Consider the following 19,575-nt stretch of genomic DNA (forward strand, 5'->3'; position numbering starts at 1 on the left):
TTCTCTCTCCATCCTCTGTTTAATATGTAATTAAATTAGAGAACTAGAGAAAGTCCTCATTTCTTAAAAACCACTGAGGTCCTGTTTTTTCACAGCAGATTCACAGCTGCTGCTTGTGTATGTGACTGGTTCACAGGTCGTCCTCACTCTCCTGTGAAGTTCTGGAGAGTAGCTGATATGACTGTCAGGACTGATCGTTGATTACATGGCTGTAGCCATTGGCTGGTTTACTGTGATGATAAAGCACTACAAACAGCAGCACAATAAGGAGCAAGAGTACAGAGCCACAAACAATCAGTCCAATGATTACATCTATAATGCCACACACATTCACACACACACACATTCATTCGAGAAACAAACAAAATAAATTAGTTATCTCCTGCACTCGCACTGATTAGCAAAACTACACAAAATAATGCAGCATAATAATTGTGTTTGTGTCTTATGTTTATACCATTGCCGCTGGAAGAGGAGCTGATTTGGCATTCCTTGTGCCAGTCTGTTGGAATGACTGAGCGTGTAAGTTTAATGAACTCCTGTAAAGGGCACTGTTGGGCACAGCCAGGTAAAGTCAAACGATATGGCTCAGTCACAGAGCTGTCATTACGATAAAACATCTCAACAAAGAATGACCTAAAAAAAAGAAAGAAAAAAAAAACCACTGAATTGGTATAAAAGATTTGTTTCTAATACATTTGATCAAAAACCACACCATAATGCATTCTGACTTTGTGAAATCATAAGTAAGCACCAACACATCACAGCGACCAAATTATTTACGTAAAAAATTTATGACATTGCTTACAATGCAAGTGCAGGATTAAAAATCAATAAATAACTAACATTTACTGTTAAAAGCTACAGGGGTTGGACAAAATAACTGAAACACCTGTCATTTTAGTGTGGGAGGTTTCATGGCTAAATTGGACCAGTCTGGTGGCCAATCTTCATTAATTGCACATTGCACCAGTAAGAGCAGAGTGTGAAGGTTCAATTAGCAGGGTAAGAGCACAGTTTTGCTCAAAATATTGCAATGCACACAACATTATGGGTGACATACCAGAGTTCAAAAGAGGACAAATTGTTGGTGCACGTCTTGCTGGCGCATCTGTGACCAAGACAGCAAGTCTTTGTGATGTATCAAGAGCCACGGTATCCAGGGTAATGTCAGCATACCACCAAGAAGGACAAACCACATCCAACAGGATTAACTGTGGACGCAAGAGGAAGCTGTCTGAAAGGGATGTTCGGGTGCTAACCCAGATTGTATCCAAAAAACATAAAACCACGGCTGCCCAAATCACGGCAGAATTAAATGTGCACCTCAACTCTCCTGTTTCCACCAGAACTGTCCGTCGGGAGCTCCACAGGGTCAATATACACGGCCGGGCTGCTATAGCCAAACCTTTGGTCACTCGTGCCAATGCCAAACGTCGGTTTCAATGGTGCAAGGAGCGCAAATCTTGGGCTGTGGACAATGTGAAACATGTATTGTTCTCTGATGAGTCCACCTTTACTGTTTTCCCCACATCCGGGAGAGTTACGGTGTGGAGAAGCCCCAAAGAGGCGTACCACCCATCACTGCCAAGGACTACCGAACCATTCTGGAGGACCATGTGCATCCAATGGCGGTGCCGTGTATCAGGATGACAATGCACCAATACACACAGCAAGACTGGTGAAAGATTGGTTTGATGAACATGAAAGTGAAGTTGAACATCTCCCATGGCCTGCACAGTCACCAGATCTAAATATTATTGAGCCACTTTGGGGTGTTTTGGAGAAGCGAGTCAGGAAACGTTTTCCTCCACCAGCATCACGTAGTGACCTGGCCACTATCCTGCAAGAAGAATGGCTTAAAATCCCTCTGACCACTGTGCAGGACTTGTATATGTCATTTCCAAGACGAATTGACGCTGTATTGGCCGCAAAAGGAGGCCCTACACCATACTAATAAATTATTGTGGTCTAAAGCCAGGTGTTACAGTTATTTTGTCCAACCCCTGTAGATAATAATATTGTAAACAACTATAGTGTGTATGTGAAAGTTTGTATAGCGTGAGCATTCAATTTACCCATTGTCATCCTGGTTCAGTTCAAAAATGTGACAGGAGGCATATGGTGGTTGCAATCCATTATACACATTAAGTGCTTCCTGCAGAGCTATGATGGTTGTGTCATGCTAAAAAAAAAAGAAACACACCAAAACAAGCACTGCTATAAAGCATGTAAAGAATACATAATACAAAGATTAAGCCTCATTAAATATCAACTACATTTCAAGAAAAGTTAAGACATTTTGTGAAATGCAGTTAAAACAAGAATCTGTAATTAAGTTAACTCTTTTGAACTGACCAGTACAAAAAATTACTGTTAATGTTTTGGCTGACCAACTTGATTGCACTTTGTATAAACAGGGGCAAAATAGAAGTCACAAGGTAATATGTTTCGAAATATTCCACAATAAAGAGGTATTGTTAACAGATGAGGGTATCATGATTGGGTAACTGGGTAAATCCACAAAGGGCTCAGTTTTTGCAAGCAAAGATGGGTTGTGGCTCACCACCTTGTACAATTTTCTCACAAAGTTTGTCACAATCAGTTAAAGAAAGAACATTTCTCAAAGCAAAACTGCAAATAATTTAGGTGTTTCACTATCTATGTCCATGTAAGAACAAGGCCGGAAACCACTACTGAATGTGTGTGATCTTTGAGCCTTCAGACAGCATTGCATGAGGAACTGTCATGCTACTTTAATACAATAACATGGGTTTAACAGTCTGATGCAAGCTTTACTTTATTACTTTAATTAATTAAATTAATGAATGAATTACATTTATTATTTAATTTAATTTTTTTACTTTAACAGAAAGCGTAAGCCATCCAATTCTGTGAAATAAAGCAATCAGGTTACTCTTGCCATGTGCTGTGTTCAGACGAGTCCACCTTTCAGCTTGTTCTCATTGCCAAAGACAAAGCAACATCCAGACTGTTATTGATTTTCATCAGCTGTCATGGTATAGAGGTGCATCAGTGCCCACGTGCATATGTGTGAGGGCATCTTTGAGACTAAGGCATGTACATGTACATGTACATGTACTGGGACATACATTTCATTTTATTTGCAAAATGTCCCAACTTTTCCATAAATGGAGTTTGTAATACACTTTTAACTTTGTAGCTACAGTTGGGGGAAGAACTTTTTCAGTTCCAACCTGACTAAGACCCTGTGCCCAAAGCTTCCATAATGGAATATTCAACAAGCCTATGGTCAGGTATTCCCATACTTTTCACCATATAGTGTACAAAAATATGCACTATTGCACATACCCACTGAGACCCCCCAAGTAAATGTACTGACTTACCGCTGAATACATTATCATCTTTAGATGCTCATTTGAATTTAGAGTTGCAACAGCTGTAAAATTTTTAATAATCTGATCCAGTAGGAGACCTAAAAAAAGAACAGCAGCTTTATTTATTTATAAATGCTCACAGTACAAATGCTCACAGTACGTCTTAGATCACAAAGTGCACCAGGATGCTGGGTACTACTTTTATCAACTTTCTCAACATGTTCGGAAATTCATGCTCAAATTCCCCTAATAAAGCATTTTATAGTTTGAGAAGCACAACACAGCAGAATCATATACAAAATTGTTCTTTTGTACTCTATAGATTGTTTTGAAAGTATATAGAAAGTTTTGCTATATTATTTATTATTTATTATATATTATATATATATATTTTCTTAACCCCAAAAAGTACTGTCAAAATGAACACTTTTCTGATCGAGTTAATGAAATGGTGTTAATGACTTCCAAGGTACTCTTTAAAATGATAAAAAATAAATAAAAAAATACCTCCTTGTAACCGACATTTCTCCTCTCGTTTATAGAGGCCAAACATGACCTGAAAGCTTAAGTTCTTTAACACCTTTAGTTTCTCCATGACTTCAGAAGTCACCCAGGCTGGAGGGCGCATACCATGTTTCTTCTGAGAGATGAGGAGTGAAAGAGAACAAAGTTGGGATTAAATGGCTAGAAAAATGCATGAAAGGTAAAGTACTAAATAAATGAAAGCCCATTACACCTTTTTATTCATGTCATAAATGAATCAGATAAACGTGACCGCAGCTTTAGTGAATGCATCAAACTTCAGAATATATAAAACTTTTAGTTAGTTCGCTAAGTAATTGTAACTTTGACATGGGTGTTGTTGCTGGATTAGTGTGTTTGGCTGTACAGTGGTGTTCAAAAAAATAGCAGTCCAACACCATTAACTTGATAAATCAATGTTTTTAGTAGAAATGCTCTTTCTACATAGCAAAAAATTTACTTGAAAGTGTAGTAGAGTATTGAAAACAAAACAAACCCAACAATTAGGACATGCATGCCGTTCATTCTGAGTAATCGAAGCATTGATTGAAATGGGGTTGTTCAAAATAATAGCAGTGAGGAGTTCAATTGGTGAAGTCATTCATTCTGCAGAAGAATGGGTGTCAATTTTGGCCATTATTTAAGGTAGGAGGGGGCAAATGTTGCACAGGTTGGTCATAGCGCATTTCCTTCTGAAATACTGGGTAAAATGGGTTGTTCCAGACATTGTTCTGATGAACAGCGTAATTTGATTAAAAAGTTGATTTTAGAGGGAAAAAACATACAGAGAAGTGCAGCAAATGATAGGCTGCTCAGCTAAAATGATCTCAAATGCCTTAAAGTGACAACCAAAACCTGAAAGATGCAGAAGGAAGCGTGGAACTACTGTTTGAATGGATCAAAGAATAGCCAGAATGGCAAAGGTTCAGCCAGTGATCACCTCCAGAAAGATCAAGAAACATCTGAAGTTCCCAGTGAGTACAGAAGATGATTAAGTGAAGCCAATTTACCAGCAAGAACTCCTTGCAAAGTCCCGTTGTTAAGAAAAAGACGTGTCCTGAACGGGTTCAAATTTCCCAAAGAACACATTGACTGGTCCAAAGAGAAATGGCTCAACATTTTGTGGACTGGTGAAAGCAAAATTGTTCTTTTTGGGTCAAGTGGCCATAGACAGTATGTCAGATGACCCTCGAGCACTGAATTCGAGCCAAAGTACACTGTGAAGACAGTAAAGCATGGTGGTACAAAACTATGACATGGGGATGTTTTTCATACCATGGTGTTACGCCTATTTATCACATACAAAGGATCATGGATCAGTTTAAATATATCAGAATACTTAAGGAGATCATGTTGCCCTATGTCGAAGAAGAAATGCCCTTAAAATAGGTGTTTTAACATGACAATGACCCAAAACATCTTGGTTACAGACAAACAAGATTGAGGTAATAGAGTGACCAGCCCAATCCCCTGACCTCAATCCCATAGAGAACTTGTGGGCTGATATCTGAAACGCGTTTTTTTGAGGCAAAACCCAAAATTGCATAAGAACTGTGGAATGTAGTCTAATCATCCTGGACTGGAATACCTGTTCAGAGGTGCCAGAAGTTGGTCGACTCCATACAACACAGATCTCGGAAACAATTGTTATGCCACTAAATATTAGTTCAGTAATTTAAAGTAAAGTGAAACCTCAAACATTTTCAGTTTATAGATACATTTTTTGAGTTTTTAAAGAAAAATGCTGGCACTGCTATTTTTTTGAACAGCCTAATATTCATTTTTCTTAAGAGTTATTTTCAAACGTAAATAAAATATTACTGATTTTTAACTTGTATAAACTTGTACCGAGTGTTTTTATTTGCAAGTTTGGGCTTGTCAGGAAATTTAACCGTTATCGGTACATGAAGGAAGATTATGGGTGTGTTCGAAAACCTAGAGAGCTGCCTTGCTGTCTACATAGACAGCTGCCTTAGTAGAGAGGATTCTAATAAGTCAATGACTTAGCATTTAGCATCTTGCCATTAAAACCAATAAACTGAGGTAGCACAGCACGCTAACGTCAATATAACATCTTCCTTCATGTACCGATAACGGTTACATTTCCTGACAAGCCCGAACTTGCAAATAAAAAGTTTATACAAGTTTATACAAGTTAAAAATCAGTAATATTTTATTTACGTTTGAAAGTAACTCCATTCGTTTCTCCGCCCCGTCAGCCATGTTTATTTTTCTGTGAGAGAAGAGCACCCGACCCGCAATGAATGCTGGGATTGCCTTGATCGCTAAGGCAGCATCGGATGCTCACTCGTTCTTGAGCCAAAATAACATTGAAATATTAAGATGCCTCAGTAGTGAGGATTTTAAGGCATCTAGGATTTCGAACAGCCTCATTCTCGGGAGCGCGCACAGGATGACGTAAAATGCTGTCTATGTAGAGAGCGCACTAGCTTTTCGAACACACCCGTTATATTGACGTTAGCGTGCTGTGCTTCCTCAGTTTATTGGTTTTAATGGCAAGATGCTAAATGCTAAACGCGAAACCCGATGGAATCGCTGTCTAAGTAGTGCGTTCGAATAACCTGCATTATAAGTCATTGACTTATTAGAATCCTCTCTACTAAGGCAGCTGCCTGTGTAGACAGTAAGGCAGATCCCTAGGTTTTTAAACACACCCACAGCGTGTACAGAAAAAAGAATGCTAATTTGAAACTTACTCTTACCCACCTTCAGTACACAGTTTTGTGTACAATGACATTTGAAGTTTATCTGAATTCATTTATATAGTTTGAATAATGAATGCTGAAACTATTAGACATTAATATTCAAATGGTTTTGTGTATATCCCAAATGAAAGCTATTTTGTCTGCACATGCAGATGGGTCTAATAATTTTTGTTCTTTTTTTTAATGAAATGATAAGGATATCATGTCCCAATATAAATGTTAAACTCTAATTTTATCTTATAACAACAACACTAATGTTGTCAGAGCTTCATTATATTAACAGAATCTCACTTTACTTTTGTAAAACCTACATTCTAAATACTAAAATGCCACCTTCACTACATTATGCTATTTTTAAATCAATAAAGCGAGGGTGACTTGATATGAAACAGTTGGTGAAAAAGTTGGGATATTTAATAAGATTGATCACTTATTGCTGAAGGGAAATTGTAGAAAAATAAATAAATAAAACGCAAAAAAAGAAAAATCTGTGGCTTGTTAATGATCTTAAATCTTCATGTAACTGATAAAAGTAGAAAGAAAATATTTTCAGTGTTTTCAGTGATCAACCTCACTGTATTCTGTAAATATTTAGAATTTAATCAAATTATTAAATTAATTGAGTCAAATTATTAAATTTAATCTACTCAGGCATCAGGACAAGCGGATTTTGTGTGCAATGCCATTGTATCCTTCCACCTTCTAGGACTTGCACACAGAGTATTAGTACAGGCTCAGTAGTTAACATTTTAAAAGCACTAAGTGAAGTTCTGTAATTATTTAAATGCTATTTAGAACAATACTACTGTATTACTACAAACAATGTAATATGTATGGTACATGGCCAAATGAATTCAACAATTCACACAAAACTGTATGAATACTCATTCTGATGATACTTCAGAATACTATATCCTTATAAAGACCTCAAACAAGGCACACTTCTCTTTTTCCAAATTTTTGAGACAATCCTTCCTCTAAACCACAGCTAATGACAGAAAAGCATGTGACTCCAAAATTCCATAAGCTAAGTGCTAATTTCTCAAAGCAGAATGATTGCATTCCTGTACACTGGGCTTTAGCAAAATAAGTAATTAAATTAGTTCATGCAAGATCTATAAGGAAAAAAGAAAGGAAATAATTCATATTCACAAATAAACTCTCAAAAAGTACACAGTCGAGTCACATTATTATGACCACTTCCTATTTTTGCCGGCGGCAGCGCGTACCTTATGAAGGAAGTCATGTTTCGTGAGCTGGCTTGATGGGTGTATAAAGTGTGCGCTAGGCTGTCTGCACACCTTATATACCTGTATGTCCCTCGCTGCTGTCATGGGTAAAAGTACCATCGGTAAAATTGTATTCCATGAGGTGGATGGGATCTTCCAGCAAGACTATAAGACGTCACATGGCTAGAAATGTCTGACGTTGGATGGAAGAGCATGACCAATACTTCCAAGTACTACCCTGGCCCCCTTGAACTCAACTGAGCATCAGTGGGACCACCTCGTTCGTCATGTTCGCTCTATGGATCCTCCCCAACGCACCCTCCAGCAGCTGTGATGCACTGAAGTTAGCATGGCTCCAGATACCTGTGACAACCTACCAGGACCCTACTAAGTTACTCCCAGCCCGTATAGCTGCTGTCCTGCACACGGCGTTTACTCTGGATATTAGCTGGTGTTCATAATAATGTGACTTGACTGTGTATTTTTCAAATGACCTTAGTCAACTACATCTAATCATACTATAAACCCTATTTCCAGAAAGGTTGGGACACTTACAACATTTGATTTTTTTGTGTGCATGTGTTTTCAATGATGAACTTCATTCTGTTTGTAAAATATAAACAAATTTAGAAATTGATGCCTGCAACACACTTAGATAAACTGGAACAGAGGCATGTTTACCACTGGGTCACATTTTCTTTTAACATACAGTCAAGCCGAAAAGTCTGCACACCCCTTTCACCTTCTCCACTTTTTATTACATTACAGACTTAATCTATAATAGGTTGAGTTCATTTTTGTCACAAAATAGCCCAAAATGACAAAGTGAAAGCAGGTTTTTAGACATTTGTGCAAAATGTAAAATATCATATGCATACAAGTGTGCACAGCCTTTGATGACACAAATGCCTATATAGAGTCCCACAGTTGACAGTGCATATCAGAGCATGCCATGCCACTCCAAGCCATGGGGTCAAAGGAATTATCTGCAGACCTTAGAAACAGGATTGTGTCAAGGCAAAGATCTGGAAAAGAGTACAGAAAAATTGCAGCAGCTTTACATATCCCAAAGAGCACAGTGGCCACCATCATTCGTAAATGAAAGAAGTTTGGAACCACCAAAAATCTTCCTAGACCTGGCCGCCCGGCTAAACTGAGCAATCGGGGAAGACGAGCCTTGGCCAGGGAGGTGAGCAGGAACCCGAGGGTCACTATGACAGAGCTCCAGCGTATCCTTGTGGAGATGGGAGAACTTATCAGAGGATCAACCATCCATGCAGCACTCCACAAATCACGCCTTTATGGTAGAGAGGCCAGACGGAAGCCACTCCTTAGTAAAAGGTACATGACAGAGGACTCTCAAACCATGAGAAACAAGATTCTCTAGTCTGATGAAATCAAAATGGAACTTTTTGGCCTAAATACCAAGGGTCACGTCTGGAGGATACCAGGCACCACTCATCACCTGGCTAATGCCATCCCTACAGTGAAGCATGGTGGTGGCAGCATCACAATGTGTGGATGTTTTTCAGCAGTGGGACCGGGCTGACTAGTGCTGATAGAAAGAAAGATGCATGCAGCTAGGTACACCGGGACCCTTAAAAAAAACCTGCTCCAGAGCGCTCTGGACCTCAGACTGGGTCAAAGGTTTTACCTTCCAACATGACAACAAGCCGAAGCACACAGCCAAGAGAACAAAGAAGTGGTTTCGGAGAAAGTCTGTGAATGTCCTTGTGGCCCAGCCAGAGCCCAAACCTGAATCCAATCCAACATCTGTGGAAGGAGCTGAAAAGGCCAACGCTCACCATCCAACCTGACAAAGCTTGCAAGGATATGCCAAGAGGAATAGGCAAAAATGTCCAAAAACAAGTGTGCCAAGCTCGTAGCTTCTTACCCAAATCGCCTTGAAGCTGTAATTGCTGCCTAAGGTGCATCAACCAAGTATTAGGCTAAGGGTGTGTACAGATATGTAATCCCTAAATAAATGATTTTTGTCAGTAAAATAAAATTGCAGTAATAAAATTTTCTAAGCCGTTTTACTTCGTAATTATTGGTGATTGTGTGTAAATGTTTGAGGCAAAAAAAAAAAATGAATCTATTATAAAATGAGTCTGGAATGTAATAAAACGTGGAGAATGTGAAAGGGGTGTGCAGACTTTCTGGCTTTACTGTATACTTAAAATTACTTGGGCACTGAAGATACTAATTGTTGCAGTTTTGCAAGTGGAATTTTTCTTCATTCTTGCTGTAGGCAAAACTTCAGCTGCTTAACAGTGCGTTTGTCACAGCTGTCTAATTTTCCTCTTCATGATGTGCCACACATTTTCATAAGAACACAGACCTGGACCGCAGGCAGACCAATCAAGCACACACACTACAAAGTCTTGCTGTTGTAACTCATGCAAAATGAGGCCTGGCATTGTCCTGATAAAGTAGACATGGACATGGACTTTGTCTTGACAGCAGCATATATCCCTCTAAAATACCATTATAAGCCTCTGCATTAATAGTACCTTTACACATATGCCATGGGCACCGATGCACCCCATGTTATCAGAGATGTTGTTTTCTTACTTTTCATTGGTAACAGTCTGGATAGTCTTTTGCATCTTTGGCACATAGAATCCGATGTCTGTTTTTCTCAAAAACAAGCTTAACTCGTCTGATAACAGAACACGTTGCCATCTCAAATGACTTCAGGCCTAGATAACTGACTTTTTTAATGATATTATGACCTGTAAAAGGTGAAAGACCTAAATTCTTTGCACTCTTGTGCTGACAAACATCATGCCAAACTTCATGAGAGAATTATTAGTCAGTTCAAAGATAAAGTGGTAAACCATGAGCCATCCTTGCTTGCAAAGACTAAGCCTTTGGTAGATGCTCATATTATACTCAATCTTGATGCCAGGTGAACTGCTAATTGTGAAACCTTTCAGAACGGTGTCACTCATATAACCTTAGTCTTACTTAGCCTCTGTCCCAACTTTAAGAGAATGTTTTCTTTGTACTTTTATCAGTTAAATACAAGTTCAAACAGTTTAACAAAATTAATTTTATAGTTTTTATTGCAATTTTAGAAAGTGTCCCAATGATTCTGGAAATAGGTTTGTACATATACAATTTTTATTTTATCAAATAGGAGTGGTTGGTGATATACATGTTGCAGCTGGTTTTGCTGATTGTTTTACTTTAAAACCTTACCTCACAGAATAGTGTGTCATGCACACTCCACACTGTCTCAATGGAAGTTAAATTCAGCCCTGTGTTGTTTTGCACCATCTCCATGAAATCCTGCTCATTAAAAAAATGGCATTTACCACAACGGGATAATGTGCAAGTTGCAGATTTTACAAACAACAAACATTATAAGGAAAAAAAAAACTGTTTACCATACTTTTTTACCATGCTCAGCATTTCTGAGTGGATGCACTAATTACTTGGGTTTAATGGACAAGCACGAAAAAGTAGCAAATATGAAGTAAAATTGATAAATTTTGTGCAATAATAAGTGCAATAATATAATTGTTTTACAGTGCAATTAGAATATACATACATGCACCATATGAACACTATATAAGTATGGGGACACACCTCTTAATAATTTCATTGCCACATCTGCTTTTACAAACATTTGTTGTTAGAGCTCACCGAGTGTGGTACTGTAATAGGATCCATCCTTGCAACAAGTCAATTTGTAAAATTTCCTCCCTCTTAAATAATTCAAAGATCACCTGTAAGTGATATTATTGAAAAGTGGAAGCATTCAGGTTGAGGCACATACAGCATAAAAGTCACCAATGCTCTGATGACTCAATAACTGCATGAGTCTGGGTTTTGGTGAATGTCAGCAGAACCTTACATGCCTGACTGCATTGTGCCAGCTGTTAAATCTGGTAGAGGAGGGATAATGCTATGAGGTTGTTTTTCAGGGGGTTAGTGTAAGTGCAGGGAACTCTTAATGCTTACATTTGGACAATTGTTTGCCATCAACTTTGAGGGAACAGTTTTGACAAGGCTCTTTAAAGAATGGTTGGGTGAGTTTGGTGTAGAAGAAATTGACTGGCCCACACAGAGCCCATCAAACACCCTTGGGATGAACTAGAACAAGGATTAGCAAGGCCCTCTCGACCAACATCGATGTGTGACCTCACAAATGTTCACCTGGATCAAATTGCAAAACTCCCACAGACAAACTCCAAAATCTTGTAGAAAGCCCTCCTAGAAGACCAGAAACTTTATAAGCTGCAAAAGAAGGCCCCATATGGATTAAGAATGGAAGCTCCTGTAGGTGTAATGTGTAGGTGTCCAAATATTTTTGTCCATATAGAGCACATGGCTGGACAAAGTATCAGAAATTAAAGTTATGTTAGGTTGATTGTTAATTAACATAGCATTATCAGCTATGAAAAACTGCTTGAGTGTTTCCAAAGCCAAAGTTATTTTCAGAGTTATGACATGTCAATTTAATAGAAACTTTTGGATGAATGCTTGACGTTAGAGGTAAGGTTCAGGGTTAGTATGATTTTTTTGTATTACACTGGGCTTGCTAAAATTAAGTCTTTGTTGAAACATTAACAAACACATGATATATAAGTATATGGTCATGTGATTCTGTTGTTTTTAAGACTGTCTATATGCACTTATCCACTTTCACTTTTCACCAAACATTTCTTCAGATAAAATTTTCTTTTTACAATTCTGATAATTGTATGAATCCATGTATATTTAAAACCAATTCCTTAACACAGTTTTCAGATGTCTACTCTCTTTTTAAAGTCTATTGTCTTGTAATGTATGACAGACATGGTTATCATAAGTGAGTAAAAAAATAAGCAGAGCTCTGCAGACTTACTTTGTACTTCTCAGTCATGTTAAGAAAGAACTTAGTTCTCTTTGTCTCATTTATAAGTAACTGGTAGAGTGGACAGTTCGGCAAAGGAAATGAGAGCAGCTGGCACAGAAAAAACACAACAGAGATTTAAAACACAGAAACACTTTAAAAAAACATTAAAATATTTAACTGTTTAAAAAGCTTTGAAAACAGTACCTTGTAGAAAAGGTGTAAGAAACTGTGAAACTACAATATACTAAAGCATAAATAAAATTTTGCTCGTATGGGATTACACTATCCACTTGTGAGGTACAAAGCTTAATTTGTAAATTCTTCTTGGCCAATTGTGTGTCTGTGTAGGTGCCTGGAGTAGTCACACTTCTTGATTAAATTACTCTGTGGAATTAGGAAAGGTATACTTTTGTCCACCTTGTTTCTAAATGCAGGTACTTTTTGGAAGTATGCTTACATAATGAAATGTGTTGTGTTATTTGACATTATAATCTTGTTTAAGTATATATAGTATATATTAAAATATAACTGCTAATTAAACCCAGACAAGTTGAAGGGTGTACTTGATACCCCGCCACACCCCAAATCACTGTGGGACTTTAAACCTACCCGCTCATCTTCCTGGGGAACAGTGTGTATTGGTATAGGCTGCCATTCTAAGCCAGGATGAAACATCTGTGAACCATTGGGTGGGTAAAGACCAGCAAGATTTGAGGCAGCACTCATCAGTGTGCGATCATAATCTGTGCTCCGAACAGTAATCTGCAGCACAGACAGAAGATTATCAATAAAACCACTATTAAAACAGGCCTAAAACACACAGCAAAAGTAATGTCTAGAGTAAAACAAGACCCAGCAATGACATAATCAGATGCTAGTGAGTAAAATGATAAAAATAGAATAGATAAAAATATAAAAAGATAAAAATAAATTTACTACCCCCAAATAAACATAAACAAACAGACTGCTAGGAACTGTTCATTGTTCTGATAAACAATAAAAATGCAGAGCTTTTCTAAATTTGTAATGCATTGATTATTAAAATACTACTAATTTGATTATACCTATACCTAACAATTCCCAATAGAACTTTTACATTCTAGAATAAATTTTTAATACAGACACCATTTCCAGAAAAGTTGGGATGTTTTGTAAAATGCAGTAAAAAGAAAAATCTTTGATTTGTTAATTCTCTTACATCTTTAACTGTCAAAAGTACAGTAGAAAGATTTACAATGTTTTCACTGATCAATCCTTACTGTAGTTTGTTTATATAACAATGTTTAGAATTCAATGTCAGTTGTCAGTTAAATGAGGATATAAAAAAAAATGTAACAAATCACAGATTTTTCTTTTTTGTGCATTTTTTGTACAAAATGTCCCTGTACATGTACATAATTTGTATATGGGTTTTATGTGTTGGTATCTTATATACTCATATATACTTATGATCGTGTTTATATGTTGCCCTTTTTCTGTTTCAGCATGACTGTGTTTTCTTTCAAATCATTAACACTGCAAATGTTTTTGTTACATGAATACAAATCACTTAAATGGGCCCTACTGTACATATGTATAGCTTTAGTTGGTGCAACATGGAAATAAATCCTCTCTAAATAATGTTAGCTATGTTGACAATAAACAATGCCATTTAAAGCTTACTTTAGAGGTTATAAACAAACACAAACCTCTAAGCGTGTATAGTTCTCACTGAGGAAACCTGTGTACCGTTGTCGCAGAAACTGGCCCAGCTCAAAGTGCTCTCTCATACCCTCCTGTAAACACAAAGAAGACAAATAAGTTATCAGTGTAAACCATAAATATCTAATTAATAACTAAAACAAAACATGCACATTTGGAAATGCTAGATTAGAAAAGTCATTTAACAGGCTTATAAATGTAAAATGAATGCGGAATAAACTTTATAAATCCATTATAACTCCTTTATTATGTGCTTGGTAAGCCAATATTTGTACTATATGCATTTCACAACTCCAACAGACATTTATTCAAGTGGCTTTATTGTAATTTCAAACATGTAGACAATTAAACAAAATTTATCTTGATTTTTATATATGCAAGTGTGTGTGTGTGTGTGTGTGTGTGCATGCAATGCCTGTGAAAGCTGTCCAAATCCCTGTGGCCATGCACTCTCCTGGTATGGGTCTGTTGGATAGGCTTTGATTGGAGAACGGTCTCCATGTCGATATAACTAAACAGATACATGAACAAACATTTCTCAGTATAAGTAAAAATATTAAAACATTAATATTAACAAACATTAATATAATAACTTAATTAGGTCAGGAGTTACTTATACTGGGTTGAAATGTAAGCATTTAAGTAAATTGTAAAACTATCGTGATAGTGATTGTATTATTTAATACAATTATTAGTGGAACAGTTACAATGTAGACAGACATGCAAAATTGAACTGATAATGCATTTAAAATGTAAATAAAATAGGTCATCCCAAAACACTATGCACACAAATCAAATAAGGCTAGATGGACGGCATTACAATGGGTTTGCCTTAATTTAATTAGTTGACTAAAATATTTTTCTGCAGTTAATGGTGCTGTTACTAATGATCTAATACAGCATTGTTTAGTAATGATGTTTCATAATCCTACACTTGTCATGCATTGGAAAACACCAAATTCATATTAATGACTGCCTTAATAAAATAAAATAATATTGCAATCATTGTTACTGCCTTAGTAACTATTGCCTATTTGTAAATAGTTAATGTTCACCAGGTTTTATTTGCTATTAAACACAAATAAGTGCTTAAGAGTTCATGTTTATATCAGTTCTTTATAAAATAAAAAGCAAGTAAATTGGTAACAGGTGAGGGTATTATAATTGGGTCTAAAAGGAGGATCCACCAAAAGCTTATTCTTTGCGAGCATTTTTTAGTGCAAGACTGCAAGAAAGTTAGGTCTTTCGCCAACTACCATATATGATACAATAAAAAGATTTAGAGAATTCAGTGAAATCTCAGTCTGTTTAGGACCAATCCAGAAACCACTATTTAATGTGCTAATGACCTGTGAGTCCTCAGACAGCATTGAATGAGAAACCACATGCTAAATATAGCCGAATGGGATAAAGAGAACTTCAGGAAACCATTGTCACTTAACACAGTCTTCCACTGCATCAACAAATGCTACCGGAAACTATATTATGCAAAGAGAAAGTTATTCATCAATTTCAACCTCTGGTCAAAACTCATCTCATGTAAAGACAGTGGTAAGACAGTGGAAACATGCAGTGGTCAGATGAGTTCCTGCTTCAGGTTGTTTTCAGGAAAAGCAGACTGAGTTTTCCATGTCAAAGATTTAAAAAAGGGCCATATGGATTGTTAATAGCAATCCATATAATAAGTCAACATCTCTTATGCACATGTGTAAGTGCCCATGGCATGGGTAACTTGCATATGTGTGTAAGTACCATTGAAAATGAAAGTGTATATTGGGATTTTACTGCAACATATGCTGCCATTAAGGTGATATCTTTTCCCAGGGTTTCCATTGTTATTTCAACAACACAATGCAAGGGCTCATTTTTTGCACTAGTCTGGCTTTGTGGCATAGAGTGCATGTGCTTGACTTGTCTGCCTGCAGATCTGTCGTCTATAGAAATGTATGGGGCAATATAACGAGGGAAATGAGACAATGGTGAACACAGATGAGCAGCTGAGGTCTTGTAGTTTTTCAAGTGGATTTTTGCCTTTTCTTGCTTGAACAATTAGTATAATCAGTAAACAAGAAATTAAAAGGATTCCTGGGACTGATGATGTAACAGTGGTAAACATGCCTCTAAAATTCTGAATTTGTATATTTACAAAATACAACTACCGGTAAGTTGGATCGTAAAAAGCAAATCTTTTCTATGCACTTTTTTAAATTAAAAGCATAAACAAATCAGATTCTTGTTTTCACTGCATTTTTTAAAACATTCCACTCTTAAAAAATGGGGGTTGTGATAAATAATATGACGAAAAAAACTATTTAATCTTAATTACATTTTAGCAAATGTCATTCAAATAATTCTAAGTAATTATTACAGCTTTGTAATGCACAGCTTTAAAAGGCAAATGAAATAAATAAATAATAATTAAAATAAATATTGCTATAGTGGGGATAATTTCCACTGTTTTGTTTCACTGTTATTTGCTAATGCTAATAATTCATATAATTGCAATTTGTCAGTTATATATTAAATGCATGATAACACACTATGGTTTAACGTGGTCAGTTTTTAAAATACTTAGTATCCAAACATTTCACAGACAATACAAACATAATTGTGAGACATTTGAAACAACATTTGCAGCAAGAAATGTTAGAAGCATTGGAATATGTATTAGAAAGGACAACCATGTTACAAAATCCAGACTGCAGTAAGGTAGAACAGACTATTGGCAACAAATGCGGAACTATTTTTAACGTTTCACTGAAACCAATGTCTATTATAAACACTAGATCGAAATGGCAGTTAAACTGAACACAGGTTTGCATTAAGCTTTTTATTTTAAGTTTACATATAAAAAGTTGTTACAGGAATTGTGTTAATGTGGCTTATTATGTGTGTCAAAATACAGATTGTACTAGGGCTGGGCGATATGGATAAAAAAATTATATCTCGATATATTTTAGCTGAATGGCGATATACGATATATATCTCGATATTTTTTCATCCCATAAGGTAATAACAAAAAAAAACTTCTGAGACAAAGCTACATGTTCCAAATTTTTTACAGGCACTTTTATTAATATTCATGCTGGGGAAGCTTCACACAAGAACTATTTTTCCTTAAGAAAAAAAAAAACTATTGTAAGAAAAAGTTTGTTGTTTTCTAACGTCTTGCCTGTTGTGTAATGTGAATTACAAATATATTGTCTGGCCCTTTAAGAATGTTAAGTGCACTATAGGGCGCAGGGAGCGAGTGTGTAGGGAAGAGATCAGAAATTGACCGTTTCCGGCTGTGCTTGTGTGAGCTTGCGTGTTTTGCACTGAGCTTGTGTGACATTAAAAGTAGCGTTCTCATTAAACCTCCCCTCACATGTTTGGACTTTATACATTGTTTTACATCAGTCGCCACAACATTAACATTTACATTAATATTTTCTTTTACTGTATAGAACTCAGTTCTGTAATACAGGCAGAACTAATCGTTAATGTTACTGTGTACCTATTACGTTATTTAATGCATTTTATTCAGCGTTCTGCACTTCATTATTATTTAACAGCTTTATTTGTTGTTTAATTGCTGTTTGCTCCATGTTTACTGCAGAGTTAGTTCATGCAATTTTATAAATTTTTGGATGTTTATTGGCCGAGAACAAGAAATACTATAATAGAAGATAAATAAATAAATAAGTCTCGGACGTCGGGATATCCTCCAGTATAAACTAACGTGCATGTCAGCGCGTGCATGCGCTTGTATGTTTATATTGGTTTTTGAAATGAATAACGACTCGTTTTCTTGTTTTTCAACTTTGGGATTTGAAGTGAAAAACGAAAGGTACACGGAGCTGGAACCTTTTGTCTGGACTTGTTTTCGGCTTTCTCTACAGAATACATTATTCTGCTGCTCATCTGACACTTTGATTCCGAACCATCTCCAAATAATTGAGCCATTATTATTCTTTTTAGTAAGCAGCTCCTCTTCGATAGCTTCTGTCATGTCTTTATCCGTCTCCATGCTATCGCTGCCTGCAGGACTTACTGAAGAAGCGGTGAGGAGGGGCGAGTTGTGTTCAGTGAGGGAGAGAGGCGGGGGGCAGGTGAACATGTGCAGAGACAAACTGGGAGAAGAGAAAGACGAACTGTCTGATCTAACTGGAACGCAACATCTATATCGATATATGCGATATTGTCTTATCTTATATCGCGTATGAAAATATATCGATATATTGTAAAATCTCGATATATCGCCCAGCCCTAGATTGTACTTTAAATTCCTTTTTTGGTGTATTGACTGCTTAGTATAAACTGTCATTTCTAGCGACTTTACACACGATTTTGCACATCAGACGTCAAAGAATGCTTTAAAAAACAACATTGCGTGACTATAAAGCTGATTAGTCGGTTAGCTGTGAAGTTCTTAGTAAGACTAATGATAAAAAACTAATAAGAAAACGAAAACCCACTTACCATCGTGACAAATTTAAGTTTACTTTCTCCACTCGAACATTTGAAGGCACATAGCAGAAAAATGAACAAATACGCAGTCATTCTTGAGTACTCTGTCGTTACTGTAACACTACATGTATAACCAGCTGTGTAAAAACAGTATTTCCTTGGACGCGTCACACATCAAGCGTTTTGATTGGATAGATACATCTGACTCGTGAGTTGGTAAATGCACGTCAAGGTGTCTGTAGAGTATTGCTGCCGCTATCTGTTTCTAAATAGTAATGCACCTCCAAAATTCTGACGGCGCGTCATCGTTTCATTTCATTAAAAAAATCATTTTATCCTTGTTTTTTTTTTTTTAAACCCATTTTATCCTGGTCAAGGTCACGGAACTGGTCACTGGACGCAACGCAGGAATACCCCGGAAAGCTTCAATGAATTCTTTGTTACTTTGTAAAACTCTTTTGTAACAATAGGTAAATATAAACCAGTAAAATACAGTATATACAAAGTTCAATGATTACTGAAGACAATAAACAGAGTACAACCCCATATAAAAAAAAAAGTTGGGACAGTATAAGAAAAGCAAATAAAAAAGGCAGCGTTTCTTAAATTTACCTTGACTTTTATTTAATTGCAGACAGTATGAAACCAAAATATTGAATGTTTTGTTATTTCATTTGTTAATTTAGATCCGTTCCTGCATTTCAGGACAGCAACACAAAAAAATAGAGCATGTAACACTTTGT

General features: G+C 36.5%; 1 protein-coding gene across 1 annotated transcript; it reads right to left on the reverse strand.

Annotated features, from left to right (window-relative positions):
- On the reverse strand, positions 1-18,994 carry acp2 (acid phosphatase 2, lysosomal). The gene is made up of 11 exons (XM_062989492.1): positions 18,845-18,994; positions 14,799-14,894; positions 14,371-14,457; positions 13,292-13,444; positions 12,692-12,790; positions 11,041-11,130; positions 3,867-3,999; positions 3,369-3,457; positions 2,079-2,185; positions 458-636; positions 1-312 (listed from the first exon to the last, which is right to left on the reverse strand). The coding sequence occupies exons 1-11, from the start codon at positions 18,923-18,925 to the stop codon at positions 185-187; spliced, it is 1,242 nt and encodes a 413-aa protein (XP_062845562.1). The 5' UTR covers positions 18,926-18,994; the 3' UTR covers positions 1-184.
- Between the last annotated feature and the right edge of the window lie 581 nt (positions 18,995-19,575).

This window comes from Trichomycterus rosablanca, chromosome 27 (assembly GCF_030014385.1).
Source record: "Trichomycterus rosablanca isolate fTriRos1 chromosome 27, fTriRos1.hap1, whole genome shotgun sequence".
Classification (NCBI taxonomy): Eukaryota; Metazoa; Chordata; class Actinopteri; order Siluriformes; family Trichomycteridae; genus Trichomycterus; species Trichomycterus rosablanca.

Bases quoted from the DNA above. Each gene is read 5' to 3' on its own strand.
- acp2 (XM_062989492.1), bottom strand. From the start codon at position 18,925: ATGACTGCGTATTTGTTCATTTTTCTGCTATGTGCCTTCAAATGTTCG. The intron at 14,895-18,844 runs GTAAGTGGGTTT...GTATCTGTTTAG, and splicing joins AACTTAAATTTGTCACGATG to TTATATCGACATGGAGACCG. The intron at 313-457 runs GTATAAACATAA...GTGGCATTATAG, and splicing joins CTCCTCTTCCAGCGGCAATG to ATGTAATCATTGGACTGATT.